At 43.3% G+C, this 22,773-nt stretch overlaps 1 protein-coding gene across 1 annotated transcript in view; it reads right to left on the bottom strand.

The window, feature by feature from the left end:
* PTPRT (protein tyrosine phosphatase receptor type T) overlaps positions 1–22,773 on the bottom strand; it is a 934,550-nt gene that overhangs the window by 275,058 nt on the left and 636,719 nt on the right. The window contains exon 14 of the mRNA XM_032592759.1: positions 22,093–22,195. Coding sequence (XP_032448650.1) covers positions 22,093–22,195 — 103 coding nt within the window. The remainder of the gene's footprint in view (positions 1–22,092; positions 22,196–22,773) is intronic.

Genomic DNA, 22,773 nt, shown 5'->3' with positions numbered 1-22,773 from the left:
ACTAAATAGGTGCCAATAGCAGTCCCCACCCCCGAATTGTAACAACCAAAAATGTCTCAGTCATCGTCTCTGTGGAACAAATTAACTCTAGTTGAGAACCACTGCCATAGGTAAAAAGATGTTAAAAAGACAATTTACAAAAAGGAATGTCAATAGTATAAAAATACATGGGGAAAAAAATTCTGCCTTGCCATTAAGCCAAGAAATGCAAATCAAGATGATAATATACTCCCATTTAAAGGCCATTATTATCAAAGTAAATGTAAATCATAACATGCCATCTCAGCACAGTTGTGTTGGAAATGGTAGGATTACAGAACTCCAGCAACACTGTAAATTGAATCATCAAATTGGGGAAATAATTTGGCAATGGATTTCAAAAGTCACAACTTTTATCACTGAGGAGTACAAAGAGCCTAGATGCTAAACTATGCCTTAAATTTGAATTTTGGCTCTGAAACTTACTAGCTGTGTGAACTTCCTTTAAATATTTAAAAGATATTTGAAAATCCGAAGACAGCAAATGATTATTGTGAGAACTGGATGAGATAATAACGTAAGTGAACTTCTAGCTGCAAGTGGAAGATTTAATGCACTCCATTTATCTTTCCTTTTTCCTGAAATTCCATTAAACGATAGGAAAAGATGAAAAAGCATATAAATCTACAAGGAAATAAAGAAGAAGAGAAGGGCCATTCATGGTTGAGAAGTTTCAACAAAATTCTGGAAGACTAAACATGGCCAGAGAAGGGGTGTCTGGTGTGGGAAGATAAAGAAAGCCAAACTGTAAAGAGAAATGAACAAAGGGAGTTCATTTGCCAATGGATTTCAAGCAAGACTGATCTTGAAGCGGAAAGGTATAGGCGTGTGGAAGTGAAATGTGGAGCTGAAAACAGGGATGCTCATCCAAAGTCTGTAGATAATTCCATAAAACTCTTGAACTTGGGCCTCTACTTGTCTATCCTCACACCTTAGGCAGGAGAGAGAAGTTCCACCTCTGGAGAATCTGAACGTCTTCACTCCCCCAAACATGGCACTTCCAATCAAGTTCTACATTTTACTTTTACTTCTTTATTTTATGTCTTTTAGTTTTCTTCTAGACTTTTAACCATCATTTGTATACACTTTAAATACAGAATTAAAACTGTATTATATGTAGTTTTACATGATACCTTTTTTCATTAATATTATGTTGTGAACATTTCTTTTACTCATTTAACCAGGAGGAAAATGGTACAACTTCTCCCTTCTGCCTTTTCAACTTGGGAGCTAGATAATCCTTTGTTAATTTTGATAGGTTTTCAAAGGAAACAGAAACACTAACTCAAAAAAGTATCTGCAACCCCCATGTTCATGGCATTACTTACAGTGGCCAAGACATGGAAACAACCTAAATGGCCATCGATGGGTGAATGGATAAAGAAACTGTGGTCTGTCCATACAATGGAATATTATACATGGATAATGTATATTATCCATGGATAATGGATGGTTCTGGAAGGCATTTAGGCTCAATTAAGTAAGTCAGACAGAGAAAGACAAATACCATATGATCTTACTTATATGTAGAATCTAATAAGCAAACAAACAGACACCAAACTTCTAGAAAAAGAGACCATATTTGTGGTTAGCAGAGGCAGGCAGGTACGGAAGAGGAAGTATTGGAGAAAGGTGGTCAAAAAGTACAAATATACAGGGATGAAATGGACAACATAATGACTCCAGCTAACACTGCTATGTGACATATAGGAAAGTTAAGAGAGTAAATCCTAAGAGATCTCATTACAAGGAGGATTTTTTGTTCCTTTTATTATATATATGAGAAGATGAATGTTAGCTGAACCTATTGTGGTAATCATTTCACAATATAGTATATGTAAATCAAATCACCACATTGTACACCTTAAACTACAACAGTCATGTATGGCAATTATTTTTCTATAAAAGTGGAGAGAAGAAAATTCGACAGGTTTCCTAATAACCAAAGTTTTTCAAAATATAACATTCCAACTTTTCTTACAAAAAAAAAAAGAAAAACACCTCGAAAATTAACTGACCTACTGTATAAATTAAACATTTACTTTGTAAAATAAAAAGTATTCTAAATATCATAAACAATTTACTCTTTATTTTTTATCAGGATTTTATTTCAAATCCTATAGTATTGGGGGGCACCTTGTGGCTCAGTCAGTTAAGTGCCTGACTTCAGCTCAGGTCATGATCTCATGGTTGGGGAGTTCGAGCCATGTGTTGGGCTTTGTGCTAACAGCTCAGAGCCTGGAGCCTACATCGGATTCTGTGTCTCCCTCTCTCTCTGCTCCTCCCCTGCTCACACACACTCTGTCTCTGCCTCTCAAAAATAAATAAACACATTTAAAAAAAAATAAAAAAGAATGCTACAGTATTTGGAGATATTTGAATTTCCAAAGATAATAAAATTTTGGACTTTTTCACTTCTGAAAAACTATGGAAGAGGCACTGAGAATAGGATAAAAATGAACACTATTGTTAAGCTATGAATGAGAAAACAAAAGGCAAATACAGATTGATATAACTAATAATGTGTCATTTAATTTTTTATTGTTACTGAAAGAAATCGCATTACCTCAAGCAGATTACAGACAGGGTAACCATATTTTCCAGTTTTCCCACAAGAGTCCAGGTTTATGCCCATGCTCCTGCAGTATTTATTTGATCCCCTTCATTCTCAAAGTGCTCCAATTTGGACAATTATATGGTCATTAGAGTAATGAATTCATAAGAAAGCCTCCTGGCACAGACACTTAGTTGTGCACCATCTAAAAGGGGTAACACAGCAGGATACCATGTACATGGTATGTCTTAAAACGGTTACTTGTCACACACAATACATGGCGACTGGATTTTTTTTTCACTGTGGTATAGTAAACACACATTTTATTAGCTTCAGGTGTGTAACAATGATTCAGTATTTGCACACACTGTGAAATGATCACCACAATAAGTCTAGTTACCATGCATCACTATACAAAGTTATATACTTTTTTTCCCTTGTGATGGGAAGTTTTAGGATTTACTCTCTTGGTTAACTTCACTACAATATTGACTACAGTCACCATGCTGTACATTACATATCCATGACTTATTTATAATTGGAAATCTTTATTTCTTGACTCTCTTCACTCACTTTGCCCCCTTCCTCTCTAGTAACCATTGTTCTGTTCTCTGTATCTATGAGTTTTGTATTATTTGCTTTGTTTTCTAGATAAGTGAAATCATACAATATATGTGTTTCTGTTAGATTTATTTCACTTACCATAATTCCCTCAAGGTCCATCCTTGATGCAAATGACAAAATTTAATTCTTTTTTACATACATATACAGTACCACATCTTTATCCATTCACTCATTGATAGACAATTAGGCTGCTTCTATATCTTGGCTATTATAAATAATATTGCAATGAACATAGGGGTGGATATATCTTTTTAAATTAGTATTTTTGTTTTCTCTGGACAAATACTCAGTAGTGGAATTGATGATCAGACAGTAGTTCATTTTCAATTTTTTGAGGAATCTTCATACTGTTTTCCAAAGTGACTACACCAATTTACATTCCCACCAAAAGTTCAAAAAAGTTTTTATTTCTCCATATCTTTGCCAATACTTGTTATTTCTTATCTTTTTTTTTTTTGATAATAGCCATTGGTAACTCATTGTGATTTTGATTTGCATTTTCCTGATGATTAGTGATGCTGAGCATCTCTTCACGTGCCTGTTGGCCATTTGTATGTCTTCTTTGGAAAAATTTCTACTCAGGTCTTCTGCCCACTTTTTAATCTTGGCTATTGAGTTGTAGGAGTTCTTTATGTACTTTGGATATTAACCCCTTATTGGGTATACGATTTGCAAGTATTTTCTCCCATTCAGTAGCATGTTTTTTTATTTTGTTGATGTTTTCCTTTGCTATGCAGAAGCATTTTAGTTTGATGTAGTCTCACTTGTTTATTTTTGCCTTTATTCTTGCCAAAAAATCATCTCCAAGACCAATGTCAAGAAGATTGTCACCTATGTTTTCTTCTAGGAGTTTAATGGCTTCAGGTATTATATTCAAGTCTTTAATCTATTTTGAGTTAATTTTTGTGTATGGTATAAGCCATCAGTCTAGTACCATTCATTTGCATGTGGCTTTCCAGTTTTCCCAACACCATTTATTAAAAAGGTGGTCATCTCCTCATTGTATATTTTTGCCTCCTTTATTATAAATTAACTGACCATATAATTGTGGGTTTATTTCTAGGATCTCTGTTCTGTTCTCTTGATCTGTGTGCCTGCTTATGTTAGTATCTTACTGTTTTGATTACTATAGCTTTGTAATATGGTTTAAAATCAGGGAGTGTGGGCGCCTGGGTGGCGCAGTCGGTTAAGCGTCCGACTTCAGCCAGGTCACGATCTCGCGGTCCGTGAGTTCGAGCCCCGCGTCAGGCTCTGGGCTGATGGCTCAGAGCCTGGAGCCTGTTTCCGATCCTGTGTCTCCCTCTCTCTCTGCCCCTCCCCCGTTCATGCTCTGTCTCTCTCTGTCCCAAAAAATAAATAAACGTTGAAAAAAAAAATTAAAAAAAAAATAAATAAAATAAAATCAGGGAGTGTGATACCTCCATATTTGTTTTTCTTTCTCAAGATTGCTTTGGCTATTCAGGGTCTATTATGATTCCATACAAATGTTAATATTATTTCTTCTATTTCTGTGAAAAATGCCATTGGAAATTTGAAGGGATTGGACTGACTCTGTGAATTGTTTCCAGTAGTATGGGCATTTTAATGATATTAATTCTTCCAATCCATGAGCATGGAATATCTTTCTATTTGTTTGTGTCTTCTTCAATTTCTTCCATCAATGTCCTATCGTTTTCAGTATACAGGCATTTTACCTCCTTGGTTAAATTTATTCCTAGGTATTTTATGCTTTTTGGTGCAACTGCAAATGAAATTGCCTTCTTCATTTCTCTTTCTGATCACAATAGCTTACTTTTAAATACTGACTACAAGTCTTGTTGGTTAGGTGAGAAACGCACCAATATAAAAGAGAAGAGTCAATTCAAATGGAAAATAAAATGACTCAAGAGGAAATGGGGATGATACAGCAGTAAGCAAAGCCTCTCTCCCATAATCAAAATACTATCTTCAGAAAATTTGAGAAATGATTGCTTCTTTTTTCTTTTAAATATTTTTATTTACTTTTTTTTTTTTTTTATTTTTAGAGAGAGAGAGAGCATGAGCTGGTGAGAAGGGCAGAGGGAAAGAGAAACCAACCACGCTCTCATCCTCAGCACAGAGCCTTACACAGGGCTTGATCCCACAACCCTGGCATCACGACTTGAGCTGAAATCAAGAGTCAGTTGCTCAACCTACTGAGCCACCCAGGCGCCCCGAGAAACAACTCCTTCTAGAAACAATAAGTGATGATGATATGAGAAAAATAAATTCAGAGAAGCATATATGGCTCTTAAAAAATTATAATTGCTGAAATTTTAAACAACTGCTATACAAGGGTTATTTTTCTAGAAAATAGAACGGAAAGACCAAATATATATATATATATAAAAGAAAAGAAAAGAAAGGAAAATTAGGGGTAAACCTGACATGACGGGGCTCTGTGAGAAGAAAAATGTATGAATAGCATAATAAAGATATTACTTGAATAAAATAGAATAATTGCGTATTCTAGGGTGAATTTTGAAAAAAACTGTACAAGACAGGAAAGTAATGGCAGGTGGTATAGCATAGTGGTTGAGTTCAGACTGTGAAGCCAGACTATTGTGTTCAAATCCTAGATCAACAACATATTAACTGTGTGAACTTGGGCAAGTTATCTCATCTTTCAGTGCTTCAGTTTCCACATTTTAAAATGGGGTTCATGCTATTCTTTCCTTAAAGGGTTTGGGTGAGAATTAACTGAGTTAATGTATGTAAAGAACTGAAAATAGTATCTCGTACATAGTAAGCTTTGAGCTAATTATACAATACTATAACAAAAATAGTATACCACTTGGCACTGAAGTGCCCTGCTTTTATAGAATTATAAAATTAGCCATTGTGTATTTATTTAACTAAAAATAGTGGTATAACTACATTGGGAAGCTTGAGGGGAAGTACTAGATGATTTAAAAAAGCCAAATTCTCATTTATAATAATAGGAAGTAAACAGATAATGTCTACAACCAATCATTTTAAAACAGCACATTATATGGGGCGCCTGGGTGGCTCAGTCGGTTAAGCCTCCGACTCTTGATTTCAGCTCAAGTCATGATCTCATGGTTCATGAGTTTGGGCCCCACATCGGGCTCCATGCTGATAGAAAACACAAAGAAACAAAGGCTCCAGCACATTATGTAGTGGCAATGCCAATTCCCAGAAGAAGTAAAGAATGACAATGCAGTTGCCTCTGGACACAGGAGTGGGTTTGAAAAGGTGGCTCAGGGGAATGGTCTTCGACTATCTGATTTCCTAACTATGTATACTTGTTACTTTGAGATTCTTTTTAATTAAAGAATGAAAAAAGTTAATATATATGAATTGGCTGTCAGTGCCTGGCATGTAAGTGTAGGCATTCAACACATTTTAGTCCGATTTTATTCATGTCAGTAATTGAACTGAGAATTTTTTCCTATTTAAAGATGCAATACCAAAAGAAAAAATAAGTACTTTTTCCCCCTCGGTTATTTATAACAATAAGTAACTGGAAATGACCTAAATTTTCAACCATATGGGAATGGCTAAGTATTATGCAAAAATTTGGTAGAGTGCTATAGGCCAAGAACATAAGCTTATTGTTTCATATGGCTATGGGCTGGCTAAAACCTGCCCCCACACAAATACATTGAAAGAGAGAGACATTGTCGGGGGGGGGGGGGGGGAGAGAGAGAGAGAGAGAGAGAGAGAGAGAGAGACTCTCTCTCTTATGTGTTTAGACTAGGAAACAGAAACCTGAGAAAACCAAGATGTCTGAACAGAGGAGACAGAGATGCGGTATGTCTTAGGGCAGCTTCCTCTGTCCTTAGAGTCTCTAATCCAGGACTTACAGCTACTTGGGTCACTAGAGAAGGGGAATTCCTTCCAAACCTCAAAAAGTTTCTTTGTGAGCTCTCGCCTTTTATGCTTAGAATTCACATCACTATTCAGGAGGGATGCATGCTAACAATCGATGCCCTTACTAGCAATTATTACAGACACTTAGGAGCCCCCTCCCTCATTCTAAAGTCAGACTCAGCATTAGCAAAGTCATGACTCACCTGGAATTCATTCTCAGTAGCGGCTCAGCCTTCAGCTCCACAATGTTCAGAAAACCCATTTATTAGCAAACTATTGATGAAACTAGGTGACAACAATGAAAAAGATGGACAACACAGTGCATGTGAGTCCCCATCTGAACCTAGAGACAAGGCCTATAGCTCTCAAAAATGCTACAGGCTGGGCAAGCCAGCTTTCTGGATCTTTATTTTCTCACCTGAGAAACAGAGTGAATTTTTCCTGCTTCAGTCTGATGCTCTGAATATCAAGTGAAATGTTGCTTGGGAAGTCACTAATCACCAGTTCTGATCCAGAGTAGGAGCTCAACAAAGCTCAGCTAGATGTGACATTGGCAGTCTGTGACTTGCTCTTTAGAACGGGGCTTCTCAAACTTTAGCATGCACCAGAATCTCCCAGAGACCTTGTTAAAACCCAGACTGCTCTACTCCCAGAGTTCCTGATTCAGTAGGTCAGGAGGCAGGGCCTGAACATCTGCATTTCTAACAGATTCCCAGATAATAGCACTGGTCCAGGACACAGCACAAAAATCACCCAAACCAACTGAGATAAAGGTTGAGGCTTTGGAGACAGAAGAAAAAGGCAGGTGGAACAAGTTTTTCTATGGGTTCCTAACCTGTCCTTTGTCCTAATGCCCACTAGGTAGAACCTTGATGCAGCATCTTTACCAGTTCCGCCTCCTTCCAAAGCTCCCTTCCAAGGTTCTCCCACCAAACCAAACCTCCCTTGTCAACTTCCTGTACTGAAAGATGACAACCCCATCCCATCTGCCTGCAGCCTACGTGCTGATGCAAGAGGCCACCTTTTTAGGTTCCAAGAAATTATGCATTCGTTATGGAGGAAATTAACACCTCAAAGCAAACTATAATTAGGAATTCTTCAATTCAGTTTATGCTTTTTCAATTAGGCACTCTATAATTTTAATCATGGGAGCATTAACATGTTTCTGTAATTTATATACCTGTGGTATAATTAAGCCTGGGAAACACATTGCTCTAAACCTGAATAGAAGTGATTGTTTCCCTTCACACTTGCAGTATTACAGGTCCCTAATGGAGGGATGATGCCAGTTTCAAAGGAGCCATTTCTGAGTTGCAGAGGCCAATGAGAGAACTCTTGGCTTTGGTAATGTGAAGGCTGCTGTGGACCATGTGATGTCTTTGAACATCTGGCTCATGTGTAGACATCTGCATCCCAAAGCTACAACTCCTATTGTGACTTTCAAAACATTCCCGCCATTGGAAACTGCTTTGGACAACTATTCTTGGAAACTAATTTCAATTAAGCAGGAACAGGGTGTCCTGGCAGGGGAGATGTTATCTGAGAGCCGTGGGAAGCAGATGGCTTAGAATTGAAGAAACTGAACAATAGGCTAAAACTTAGCCTGGATTGGGACCAAACTCCTTTTTGTACAGTGATTCCTCTTCCCACTTCTCTAGTTCTGCTCCTCTCATAATTTCTGCTCTGCCTTTTAGCTACAAAGCAGGGCCTGAATCCTGTGTGCAAGGTAGTTCTCTTGGGATTCTGAGCAGTTCTGCAAATTCAAGGAATTCAGAGGCACACTGAAAGTTTTTGTGCTTATTCAGACTGAACCTCTGAACTTTCTGAAGGTTAAAAACGTTCATTTTTTTCTCTTCTTCCTGCTCTCCCCACAATAGCAAATTCAGATTTGCTGACTGCAATAAAAGGAAAAAGAACATAATCAAAACTGGCCCGGGGGGACAATGCATACAGATTCCAACCCAGCTGAGTGACGCGCCCATATTGCTGTAACATTTTGGCATTCAATATATTTTGTCTGATCTAAGAAAATATGCAACTTTTTATAGAGTGAAAGTTGGAAATGGATTTGTTTCTCCCAGGCTGCTGGAGCCTTCCACAAAAGAATACAGATTTGTTCAGATCCTGACACTCTATCTCACCAAACATCCATCTTCTACCTAAGCCCCGTATCTGCACAGAAGTGGTATCTTCAGATGTGCTATCAGCATGTAACAACACAACATGAATTCTTTCACACGCCATTGTTGTCATCACAGGAAAACAGGGGTGTGTTTTTGGCCCCCGTATGGACCTTACAAATAGAAGTAAGCTGGCAGAGATCCTAGTTTGACTAAAATTCATTATCTTCATGCTGAAACATACACCAAAACAGACACAAGTTCCAAAAGCTGTAAAACCAACAGGGGCAACCTCACAGTAACACATAAAACAATTACTTCCCCATGTCAGGAGAACAAGTAAGCATCGGTGCCACAGAAGAGAATACTTCCCTAAGAGCTCCTCTCATATGGGAGTCCAGCTGTAAGCTAACCCAGTGGTGCTGGAGTTGTGGTTCAAGACCAGCATGACCATCATCTGGGAGCTTGTGCAAATACAGATTCTCAGGTCTGGTGCTGTTATCCCTGGGGATGGGCAAAAATCTACATTTTTACTAGCACCCTAGGGGATTCTAATAGCCACTGTGATTTGATAACCCTGGGGTTAAATCATTTCCCAGATGCAGAGTGATGCAGTGGAGCTTGGGGAGCCTAGTTCAGTAGGTCAGGGTCTCAGCAGTAATGGGACCAGTCACAGGTCCCATTCTGGCTCTGGGGTCTTACACATTATGCCTGTGTCTAAGTCCCCATTAACAGCCCCTTGGAAGCCATAGACAGAGCTTGACCTCTTTTTACCAGCCCCCTGAGGGCCTAAGCCCTGCAGTAAAAACAGAATTTTCTGTGATGATGCAAATGCCGTTCAATATGGTAGTCACTAGCCACATATGGTTATTGTACTTGAAATGGGGATAATGTAATTAATGAAATAAAGTTTTAATTTAATTCATATTAATTTAAATTTAAATAGCCCCCATGGAGTCGTGGCTTCAGTACTGGACAGAGTAGGTTTAAAATCTTGCCCATGAATCCTTGTGTTATCGGTGCTACTATACCTCCTGCCCTGGCCAGGAACACTTATTTTATACATTTATAATCTTTAGAAATTGCTTAGGGAACCTACATCCAAGTGGAAATGCACCAGTTAAACAGCAAATTGCAAGCAGTTATAGCCAGGCAAGAAAATGATGGGTTGCATTGTGAAAGGGGGTGAGTACAAATTTCTTCTGCCTCATGGCAGAGACTCTAACCTTTAAGTTGTGCTTGTCCTACCAAAAAGCCAGGGCTTTCAAGATCACCTCCCTCAATGCTGCTGAGAGGAGGCAACTCTCTGAGCAGCCGCAGGCAGCTGGAGTGAGCATTGTGCAGAATGCTTTTTGGATGAGAGTAAACCTCCTTGGAATCTAACATGGCACAGATCCATGTACCAGCTCAGAAGAACATCAATAGATTAGGCTATAGAAATGCACTTGATGGAGGCTGACTTGAAAGTCTGACCTTTGGGCAGTTGCAGACAGAAAGACTAAGAACCATCAGTTACAGCTGTGCAAGATCTGAGACAAAGCAGTGATGCAAGCTGTCACGGGGCCCAGAAGACTGTGAGAAATACAAGTCAGCAGAATAAAAGTTGGAGTAAAACTGAGACTCAGGAGAAGGCACCCTGGAGAATCCCTGTTGCTCTTGCAAAGGGTTTCACCACCTCCCCGGGGTTGGGAGGATTAGCATGGTAAGGATTACATCTCCTTAGACAGGCTGCCCATGATAGCCTGGCCTCTTTGGTCCTTGAAATACTTGGCTTCAATGACGTTTACCTTCAACCCATTACCATTCTTCCACTACCACTACCAATATGGTAACTCCTGGAGCCACATTATTCCATTGCGGGGTTCCATTACTAAAACCTTATCTTTGATCATTTATTCTCTGAATGCCACTTTGTCTGTCCAGCCTCTCCCAACCTTGTACCCTCTGCACAGATTCCTCAACAGCATTGGGGTCACCTGGCCCTCAATATTTCTGTTATCTGCACAGCTAGCTCCATGGGCTTTTCAAATCAAGCCTGGACCATATGGCCCATTTTAAGCACTTTTGTTGGTATCATCATCTTCCTTTTCCTATGGTCCTTGATCAAGGTATGAGTTTCTCTTCTTTTCTACTGTAAGAGCTGCTGGGAGCTCTTAGAGAATTCTGAACAACAAAATTTCAACCATCTCCTGTTTAAAGCAAAAACAGAAACAAAAAACAATTAACAACAACCTTCTTTGGTTTTCATGTTTTAACTCTGCCCTGGTTTTTCTTCTACTTCTATGGCCAGCCCTTCTCCATCTCCTGTGTTGTTCCTTGACAGAGTTTCATAGAGCTGTCTTCTTCGTCTCTTCCTGTAGATCCTCTCCCTGGATAAGGTCACCTGCTCCTCCCATGCTTCAAATACCACTTGAATGTTAATGGTTCTCAAATCTAAAACCCCTGATCTCATGCCTCTACAGCTCTCCAGCCTTCTGGAATTTAAATAGCCCCTATGGTAGGAGGTGAACATGACAACCACACTGTCTCTTTTCCCTCATGCCAGTGACAGTCTGTTTCCATCTCTCCAGATGGCAGACGGTCCAAAATAGAACACTCTTTCGTTCTTCATGTTCCAGCAACTGCTCCTCCTGCTCCATTTAAAATATTCTTTCTGAAACACCTGTTTTTCCTCCTTGGTTTGAAACTAAGGAATAAAATCCAGAATCCATCAACACCAGAACCAATTCTTGGTAAGTTGGGTCACTGGGTTTTTTGGGGGGTCGATAAAGGGAAACCTGCAATACAATTAGGGTGAGCTGAAGTGAATGCAAACTCACCTACATTATCTGGGGCCCACCTTTCCTCCGTTTTGTTCTCCTGGGTGGTCTTCCTGATTGCACTCTGTGCCATACTCAACGGACTGATTCTGTCTCTTTGGGAAGTTTCACTGGTGGTTACATGTCCCTCTAATCACAGTTACACATGCCCTTAGTCGCCATATTTAGAGTAAGGGGCAGCCCCACTGGGAACAGCTCTGCAGTAGTATTTATCCCACTATGCCTCATTTCTGGTTGTTTCTTTTTGTATCTGGCTCCTCCTCTTCCCCAGTTGGTGTGATGAAATCCCGGCCAGTGTGTAGACTTGGCAACAAATGGTATTACTTTCAGAGCTAAATCTCACAGTCTATGTGGGAGTGCCTCTTGCCCATCCCTCCCCCAAAGTGGGACACATAGCACTCCTCATCTTCAGGCCCCAGCAAAGGTATCCCAGAGAGTGGGGAGCTAAGTGAAATAAATGATGTTTCAAGAACGAGTATCCAGTATAACTGTCATTTCTCATCCCTCCCAAAGTGGACATGGACTCAGAAACACCTCAGGCTACCCGCTAAGAACTCCTCAAAATTTTCATTTTTCCTTCTTAACTGGACACCTTTTGCGCTCCTATCTTAGAATCAAATGGTAACGATGCCAATTTTGGTCACTGCACCTCCAAGGGACCAGCAAAAGCCTTCTGTGATTGTGTCTCATACTCCCTATCTGGGCTCCACAGTTACTAAAGGAATCCTGGAAGAAACTTGGCAATTTTTCCTTTTCTTTCCAATGAAGTTTTTTCTTTCTTTAAGAGTTGACTGGATCTTTGGGGCGCCTGGGTTAAGTACTGGACTTCGGCTCAGCTCATGATCTCATGGTTTGTGGGTTCAAGCCCTGTGTTGGGCTCTGTGCTGACAGCTCGGGGCCTGGCGCCTGCTTTGGATTCTGGGTGTCCCTTGCTCTATGCCCATCCCCAACTCATGCTCTGTCTCTCAAAAATGAATAAACATTAAAAAAAACTTAAAGAGTTGACTGCCTCTCCAATCTGTACTGCAGCTAGTCACTGTGCATTTCAAAGCCACCGTCTTAACTATCTGTACCTGTCAAATGCAAAGGATTGGGGTTCCTCATCAGGAGTGAAAAGAACTTGCAGTTGTGTTAGAGACCATTCACCATGTTCTTCTGTCTCCCTGTACTCAGACTGTCATACTGTTGGCCTTCCAAACCAGAGCTGACCCCCTGTGTACTAGGCCTTAAGCATCCCATGAAAGCAGGTCACAAGTCCTACCTGACTTTGAAGGACATCCCTCAGAGCTCCCCAGGGAGCTCTCCTGGACCACACAACCTGTCCTTGTGCAGCTGGTTGCTAATCCCCAGTTAGGTGCCCAGGCCATGTTCACCACCAATGGTCTCTCCTGGATAATGTGTCCTTGCAGACTCTTGCTGCCCTCAGTGCTCCTTGGCTCAGAGAAGGGCTCCATCCTCCAATCCACGAATAGGCCAAAATGTGGGAGTCACCCTGGACAATGTCTTTTCCTCCCCACCCACCTGCCTGCTCCTTAGAGAGAAGTCATCATCAAAGCTGCTGCCTAGTCAGCTCAAGGCCCTCTCTCTACCTCCACCACCACTAGACCCTGGGTGAATGTCCTTTTTCACCTGGACACCAATGTTCTGGCTCTTTCCCATCAAGCCTCATCAGGTGTCACTCTCCTTCGCATTTCCTGCCCACTGCTGTCCTCCTGGCCTCGTTTTAGTCTTTCTAACTTCATCTCCTGCCTGGTCTGATTCCCTTTTAGGGAAAAAAAAAAAAAAACACCAGTAAGGTTTGCATTGTTGAAATGGCTCCCACTGTGGGCAAGCAGGGCTCAATCCTAATGGAGGTGTGTGGGGAACCATGTGGCACACACCTCCTCCAAAGGACAGGAGGCGGGGCACTGCTGGACTGCTGTCTCCTGTTGGCATTAAATTTCATGTTTGTTTGTTTTTAAGTTTATTTATTTTGAGAGACAGAACAGAGGAGGGGCAGAGATAAAGGGAGAGAGAGAATCCTAGGCAGGCTCCATGCTGTCAGCGTGGAGCCCATGTGGGGCTCAAACTCACGAACTGTGAGATCATGACCTGAGCCCAAACCAAGAGTCGGACACTTAACAGACTGAGCCACCCAGGTGTCCCAAATCCCGTGTGTCTGAACTGTACCTGCCCGCTCAGACCAAACAAGGTCTGTGGGGTTTTGGAGAAAGCACAAAAGCAGAGACGAGAAAAGGAGGGGGTGCTGGTGTTAGAGGAGGGATCCTGTAACTTAGTACGCAGGGAACAGGCCAGCTCAGCCACAGCTGAAATCAGAGGTGGGGTGGGGAGGTAGCACCAACCTAGTCAGAACTGGCGGCCACGGCTAACAGTCTGTGTTGTCAAGGAGTGTCTGTGGCACCATGTGAACAGCGCTGTCTCTGCCTTTAGGATATCAGCCTCACGTGGGACCGTGTGCTCATCTCCGGATCTCCAGGGCTGCACAATGTCTGGCACGTGGTTGTTTGCTCCGATTCCAGTTAGGTATTTACTGACTTACTTAATGAATTGTGAACGGATAAACCTGGCTCACCTCCTGGGATCTGCTCCCACCTTTCCTGCTTGGTTTTGATTTCAGGTACCTACTCTGGTTCCCCATATTTATAAGATCTCACTTCAGGAAGCTCACGTGGGTCCCCATGATCATTCCTGATGATGCTTTGGATCTGATTTACTTTGATTTCACAACACATATGGGCATCTCCTCCAAGACGAGGGCACTGCTCTCAGCCCTTGATTTGCTGGCCTTTAAGCAGTTGAGGTACACTAACCCTGTCTGTTTCATTTAGTATTTCTGAAAATGTGCTGAAATTTGAGGATCTGTTTTTAAGGCATATTGTTTTGAGGATTTTGTGACACTCTTGGAGATAACTGCATGTTTCCTTATGAGCCACACCCTTGCCAGCACCCTGCATGCAGATTTTCCATGGTGTCAGAGCAGCAAAGGATGAACAGTCATCAGCTTACAGCAGGGCTCAGAGAATCACCTCTCCCATGGCTACTAGGGGAGGGAGCCACTCTCGGTCTCAACGGCTTGGCCAACCCAAGGAGGAAGTTGAACAACTACCAGGTGCATTCGACACACTTTACCTCCTTTGATCTTCACAACAATCTGTGACGTGGGTACTTCCCATTTTTCTAACAAGCAGCTCTGAGATCAGAGGAGTTAAGTAACTGGCTCAAGGCCACTCATGAGTCAACTGCATGAGGCTGGGTATGATTGCAGAAGGCTTTGATTTTCTGGCGTATCCCACTGGGAAGTTAGCTACGGCAGGAGGACACTAAGATGTCACGGGCTGGTAGAGACTGAAACGACAAGTCCCTGACCGGGGACTGGCCAGGGCAGAGTGGGGGCCCCCAGGGGAGCCAATGTATCCTGCTGCACGGTGGGGAATGGCCCCAGGTGTAGCAGATTTGAACTGCACATTGGACAGGTAGAGAATGCCACGCTCGGCACAGAGAATGGCATAGACAAGGGCTGGAATGCTTACGGGAGAGCCAAGAGCTGCCAAGTGTTCCCCATACCTCTCAGGACAAAGTCCAAACCCAAAACAATGATTCTTTACCACACCCCAGCCTGTTCCTTTGCCTCCCTGCTCCCCTCTGCCCAAGTGTGCTGACGTCCCTGCAGCCTCTGAACACACCGTGCACCTTCTCTGCCTTGGCTCCTGTGTATGCTGCTCCCCCCTCCTTCACTAAGCAAACTCCCCGCAAGCTGGCAGGTCTCAGGTCAGGCAACACTGTCTCCAGGAAGCCCTCTCTGCACCTGAGCCCATCAGGCTAATGATGGGTTCCTCTGCCCTGAACCCTCACGGAAACCTCTGACCAAGCATTTTTTTTTAGTTTTTCTGATTATCTTCCCGACAGAACTGCATTGTCCCAAATGGTAGCCGCGAGCTATGAATGACCCTGAAATTCTTTAAATTTAAATTAATTTAAGAAATAAACAAATTCAGTTCCTCAGTTACAGCGGTCATATTTCAAGTGCTCAATGATAGCCACATGTGGTTGGTGGCGATGACTGGACAGCACAGAGACTGGACATTTCCATCAGGGCAGAAAGTCAATGGGGCAGTAGCACTCTTCCAGATTTAGAAGCTGAAGGCAAGGCCTGTGAAGGGTACCTCCAGTCCCAGCACCTGCCATCTACCAGGTGCGCAAAACAGACGTGCGGAGTCACTTACTTACTTGTGTTTTGAGCACCTACTACATGCCGGACACTGTCCCAGGGAAAGGGAATCCGTCAGTGTCAAGCCTTGGGTTTCCTGGAGCTCACAGTCTAGGGAGGGGAGGGCAAGAAACAAAACCAAAGGAAACATACTGGCAAGTGCATAACACAATTAAAGAAAGAATGATGAAGGAAGCCCCCTGGGCCCTGTTGAGTAAAAACTGGTAACGGGGCGGAGTGAAAGGGAATAAAACTAGAAACGAAGGTTGCAGCCAGATTCTGATGGACCTGGTGTTCCATGTTAAGAAGCTTGAACTCAACATAGTGGAAAGCCAATGAATGACCCATTTAAGAATTTTAAGGGAATCATGAGAATCTACCCCCCAAAACCAAGAGCACACTGTATATACACTTTATGTTATCTAACTTGACAATAAATTATACATATAAATTATATAAGAAGAATTTTAAGGGACACTCCAACAGCTCAGTGGAGGATGGACTGAAGGAAGAAAAATTGATGGGAGGCAAACCAGCAAGACCACCCGGGCAGGACAGGTGAAGCGTGGCAGAGGGGCAGAAGCAGCAGCTAATCCCGAAGTGATTGTAGACTGCACTGGACAGGTCCCTGTGACTGATGGGAGGGGAAGGAACACAGGGGAACGTCCCTGAAGAAGCCAACTGGAGCTCTGGGGCAGGATCTGCTACAGAATCTGGGGCTCTGCTTCAGGGACTGCATTTTGGGTGATAAATTCACGGCCAAGTTACTTTCTTATGAAGGTTACCACAGATACATCAGCGTGACAGGTGGGGCGTGGGGGAAGAAGGTTTGGCGGGTTCGAGTTGGAGCTGAATATTAGATTCTAGTCACTATTTGATTGATCTTTTAAGCAATTCTGGGATTCTGTCACTTAAAAACCAATAAATCTTTGAAGGCCTGAGGAAAGCAATGCAAAAGCAATAAATCTCCATTGTGGAGTATGAGAAAAATAGGCCAAGCTTCCGAGGTGGTTTGGATGGAGGGATGGGGGTGCAGGAGCCCCGCACGACAATCCGCCCTTCTCCCCCTCGCCTCCCTGTGTGCCCAGTTCTACCAGGCAGAGTAGATTAGACCCATGGGGCTCCCCAGGGGCAGCAAGCAGCCGAGCAGGAGCTGGGGTCTGGCTAAGCCAGGACCAGAACGCTGCTGGCAGACGGAGGAAGAAAGCTACTTGGGTGGGGCCTGCAGCTGAGGCCCAGGGGTGAGGCTGCTGGAGAATGGGCTGCTCCACCCAGAGATGCGGGGTCCCAAGTTACGGGCTGGGCCTGCATAGTCCAGGGTTGGAGGTCCCCTGGGAAGGCATCTTGCCTGCCCCGGATTCTCTAGTTACTGGAAGCTCACTCCACAACAGCCCCACCGAAAAGTTACTGAGTCATCACTCGGCATCCCAGACTTGGGGAACCCAGAACTCCTTGAGGGAGCAATGAACTCAGAAGCAGGAAGCAAGGTCCACACACAGACTTTGTGCAGAACGAGCTCCATGACCTTGGACCATTCAGTATCTTAGACTTCAGCTCCCTCCTGTGATACAGAGATGGTATGTCCCACCCAGCTCACTGAGTGATGATCACATGATACAGTGAAATTAAAGGAGCATTCAACTATAAAGTAGGAGTTCAGGCATCCATGACCCAATCTATCTAGTGAGCTCATTGTGCCCTGTGGTTAGAGAGGAGCCTTCACTGTCTTCTCTATGCCCCCATGTCCCCCACCTGCGGGACTCTTCACTGGCCCGCTTGCCAGGGGTGTGCCCATCTCTCTGGACAGTGCAGTTCTTCCATCAATATACTGTCCCCACAGGCTTCAAAGCATCTTGTTTTGCCACTTTCAGCTCAGTATTGTGTCTGCTCACCTGCTTGATGCCCCACCCTTCTTCCTGTTCACATGCACACTTGCCGAAAGTTAAGGCTCAAGAGGACAGGTGTGTATCTACCTTGTTTCCTGCTACATCCCCATTGCTTAGCTCAGTTCCTGGGACATCTCAAGGGCTCAATAAATATGTGTTGAATGATCTAATGGTCCACTGCCTCCCAGATGGGCATCCTAGTGCCTAGAGTTCAAGGTGAACAAGGGCTAAGGTAACTGAAATCTACTGGGATATTGCCACTGCTGTCACTGCAGTTGACCTGGAAGTCATACTAACTGGCACTGGTTAATCCCCTTCCCTTCTTGGCAAATGCCCAAGCAACAGTCTGAAAATAATCCCAGAAACTGAGCCTATACCCACTCTCAATGATCCAGAGCCTTGGGAAGAAAAGCAGTCAGACATTTACAGACACCAAGCATTGCCCCTTTGAGCAGTGACATTTAATTTTTTTTTTCCCCCAATGGAAATGTCACCAAAGTATGTCACGCACAACTTTCTCCTCGGGAGGTTGTGAGAAATGAGTGTTGGCTTAGGGTCAGCTGAACTGAGTTTAAGTTCTGTCTGTACCCCTTGCTTGTTTTGTGGCCTGAGTCAACTTACTTGGTTCCTATTTATCTCAGTTTCCATATCTGCAAAATGGGGGAGACGATTATCACAACGTTGTGAGGATACAGATAATTTATGTACAGGGACAGACATGCAGCAAGGGCTTACTTGTTAAGTGGAAACCAGCAGCCTCTTTTAACTTGAAGACACAGAACCTAACGCTACATTTTTAGTTGAACCAGAACCGCTAATGAACACCCATGGCTGTGAGGGGTTACAGCATGTACGCCTCCCTGTTTGCTGAATCTCTGTGTCTGTTTTGTAGACCTGCCCTGTTTTTCTGCTGCTACTCACTGTCATTTCTCACTGCTACTGGGGCATTTCCATTCCCACCTCCTAATTTACTACAGTCTTAGGATGTATGAGCTTATTACAAAGATGTGCAAACTAAGAGCATGTAGGCTCAGAGGGAAAGTGTAAGGGGCACCTCTTTGGGGGAACTGGAAAAGCTTCCCCAGAAAAAAATAGTTTGGGCTGCTCAGAGGACCCCTTTTGGGAAGGGCTGGATGTAAATCTCATCTTTATCACTTGCTGACTATGTGAGCATGAACTTTAGTTTCCTCACTTCTAACAGGGATGTAATAATTCTAATAGGTTAGTCAAGGTTAAACTCTTGGAACGTAACAGTTGCTTACTTGCAATCCCACCCAGCAGCCAGTTGCCCAATAAAACATGGTGATAATTACTCCCATCTGTGTTCAGCTGGCTTCGATGAGTTTTCAGGGGTTCACAGACATATAATCTGATTCATCTTGAGGATGGGACCCTGAATCCTCTGTAGAAGAATTAACTTTATCCTGCCACTGGGCAAAACCAAGATTGCTTCTTTCTCAGTAAAAATTTTTTTCTTTAAAAAGAAATTTTTCTGAGACTTTGTGCTGGAAAGTAGTTAGGGGCTCCTAAGTAAAAAGCAACAGTCCTTCCTTCCCCATCATGGAATTAGGGTCTCAAAAGGCTTTGGAAATTTGAATAGGAAGGCAGTGGAGAACGCCGTGACCCTACAGAGAGGGTAGATTGTCAAACACTGTTTTGAAAGAACCTCCTAAGTGCCACAGAGAAGAAGCAAAGCTAACAAATAACTCTCGAAGGTCTGCTCTGCTTTGGGTACTTCCGTATTTTGTGCTAAGCCTCTGCGAAATAACTACCATCCATGCTTTCCAGATAAGGAAAACTGAGAGTCAGGGGGATTAAGTAACTCGCCCAAAGTCACACAGTAGTGTCAGAGCGGGATTTCAATCTACTGCTGGTCCGCTGCCACCAAAGTCAGGTCCTCTCCATCGCCCCACCCAGCAGCCAGCACACTACAGTGAGCTACATGGAATCTGCACCTGCCGGGAAGCCACAGTGGGATTGCAAGTGATGAAGTCCCCTTGCTGATTTGTAGCCTTGCAGTAATGAAAGGGAGTACCTGGGTCTGCAATATAAAGGTCGTGGGCTTTTGATCAGATCTGACCTATGCACCTGGGTCAGCAGCTAACTTGCTGTGTAAAGTGGGGCAAGCTGTTGCTTTTTTCTGGACCATACTTTCATCATCTGAGAAGCTTTCTAAGATTTTGAAATGGTGACTGATGCTGCTGTATGAGAGGTAAGAGCTGGGAAAGGGAGCGAGGCACTGGTGGCCTGAATGGAACACATGATTTGGCACCTGTAGGCCCTGCACTCAAGTTCAGCTTTCCTACTTTTTTGTGTGCCCTTGGGCACTTCTGAGCCTCAATTTCTTCATGTGAAAATGAGGATCATCACTTAGAGAATGTGTAAGAGAGTGAAATCCATGTACAGAGAGAATCAAATGAAAATGTTGCATGAGAGTAACAGGAAGAAAAGTAGTAACTCAAGTAATTATTCATATGACATAAGAGCCACCACCTGTTTTGGCTCATCACAGGTAGGACAGTCCTGGAACATATGTGGAGAACATTCTCCTATGTGGAGAACATAAGGTGAGAGTTCTATAGCCAGGTGCTCCACAAACACCACGCACACCCACTGCAAGGCCTGAAGGATTCACCTGACTTAGGGTAGAACACAGTCCAAAATCTTTAGAAGAGATGAGAACTTCCAAATTGCTGCAGTTGATTTCATTTGCTCCGCCACCTACAATTTCTGGGTAGAGCTGGATCCGGTTTGGAAAACAGATAACTAGACCATCTCAGTTGCCTCCATCCTGGCTGGTCTCCCAGTCTCTGGTGTCACAAGAGTGACATTGCATGTGGCTATCCCATGGCTTTCTGTGACTCCTCAAACAAACTGGAGATTCTCAAACATGGCCCCCATTCTCACCCGACCACTCCTGCCTTGACCTTTATGCTTAAGTAAATTCCAGAGCCTTGGATTAACTACTACCCATGCATCAGGCTGCTTCTCTCCTTCATGCCTTCCTAATGTTCGACCCTCTTACTGCCTTGGCAACATCTTATATCACATTTAAGAGACAGGTCGGTGTCACCTGAGAATGTCAGCTGGGAATTTCTTCTCTATAAGCATACACTGTATTGCAATTATGTTTTCATGTTTCTTGTTTCCCAACTGAAGTTTAACTTTCCTTAGGAAATGACTTATTCACAGCTAGTTTGCTACTATCTCCCAAGCGGTTAAACAGTGCCCGGCCCTGAGCAACTTGCTCAACAGGTGTTTGTTGAAGGAATGGACGAATAAATGAATCATTTGGGTCCCTTGTGCCCCACCATTCCTGGTAGATAAGATACTCAATGCATGCTTGTTTAACTGAACTGAGCCAATTTGAAAGCCACTGCCCTTGTGCAGAGTGCAGTTGTTTCCAAGAGATGCCCACCTTCCTGGCAACCGTGAGCCCGGGGACTTGCACTGGCTCAGCTTAGCTACTGAACTACTTGCACTGCCTTGGCCAGAAGTATGCTCCTCAACTCCAACAACCTCTTGTGAAAGTCAGCAGTATGACCTTGCAAGTCCTCCTGAGGGACTCTAGTACCCCAAGGCCCTAACTGGACCAGCCCGGAGGTCTTGTCCCATTTACATGATTAGTTTGTTTGTAGAATTCAGCAAGTCGGTCCATGTGTCTGTTATGGCAGTCATATATGGAAAGGATATCCTTCCAGGAGATTCTGTTTCCAGGCCTCCAACCCCACTAAATAAACTGACCATAGGTGTGTTCCAGGAAGTTCTGTCCCAGCCCTATCTCATGCCCCCATCAGCATGTTCCCTCTGAACCCGTCCTAATTCCTCACTGCTGGGGGAGAGACTCTTGGCCCAGTGGCACCCCCTGAACTGAGTTTGGGGCTCCTGATTCTCATTTTCCAGAAGCCTCACTTCTAGCCAGTCCTGTTCATGGGCACTACACGGTGCAGAGAAGAAAAAGCATGAAGTCCAGGAGAAGAACCCTCCTCACCTGACAGGGGCTCCCCGTGACTGAGCAGGCTTCAGCATCACCGTGATGGTCGTGTCCGTTTCATTCAGCGGGGTGTCTGTGTCATATTCCGGCATCGATGGAGCTGGACAGAGAGAGGAGGGCACTCAGCACAGAACTCCTGCTAACTACCTCCCCTGCTGCCATTCCTAAAGACACCCAGGATGGCCAGAAGGAGGACACTGGGAAAGGGCTGGGCGAGAGTCACATGGCATCCCAGGTTTTCAGCACAGTTCTCCTTCCAACCTGCCTGTGGGTCCCTTCAAGGTGCAGAAGATAGAGGGGAAGGATGGCAGTGATGTGGCCACTAGCCCTCAGCAATCAAAGAGTTCCACACCATAAACAGATGAATGCAGGAAGGGTAAGTACTTAACAAAGATGTAAAAGCAGAGTCGACCTCCTTAAACACATCTGAAATGCAAATTACAGCAGTGATGAACTAGTTCCTCTTATCTTTTCTCTCTCTCTTTTCACGAGACCCTCCCTTCTCTTATCCCCGACTGATGGGAAGACAACTAGTCTAATCCCTTGGGAAGCTAATCTAGCCATCTGTATGATGAGCTATTAAAACCCATAGCCCTTTTAATTCAGTATTTCAATTTCTGGAATTTAATCCTAAAGTTATAATCCAAACCAAGGAATTAAACTGTATTCTGTAACATG

This window comes from Lynx canadensis, chromosome A3 (assembly GCF_007474595.2).
Source record: "Lynx canadensis isolate LIC74 chromosome A3, mLynCan4.pri.v2, whole genome shotgun sequence".
Lineage (NCBI taxonomy): Eukaryota > Metazoa > Chordata > Mammalia > Carnivora > Felidae > Lynx > Lynx canadensis.
The sequence above is the reverse complement of the archived record's forward strand: the minus strand, read 5'-3'. Positions and strand labels throughout refer to the sequence as shown.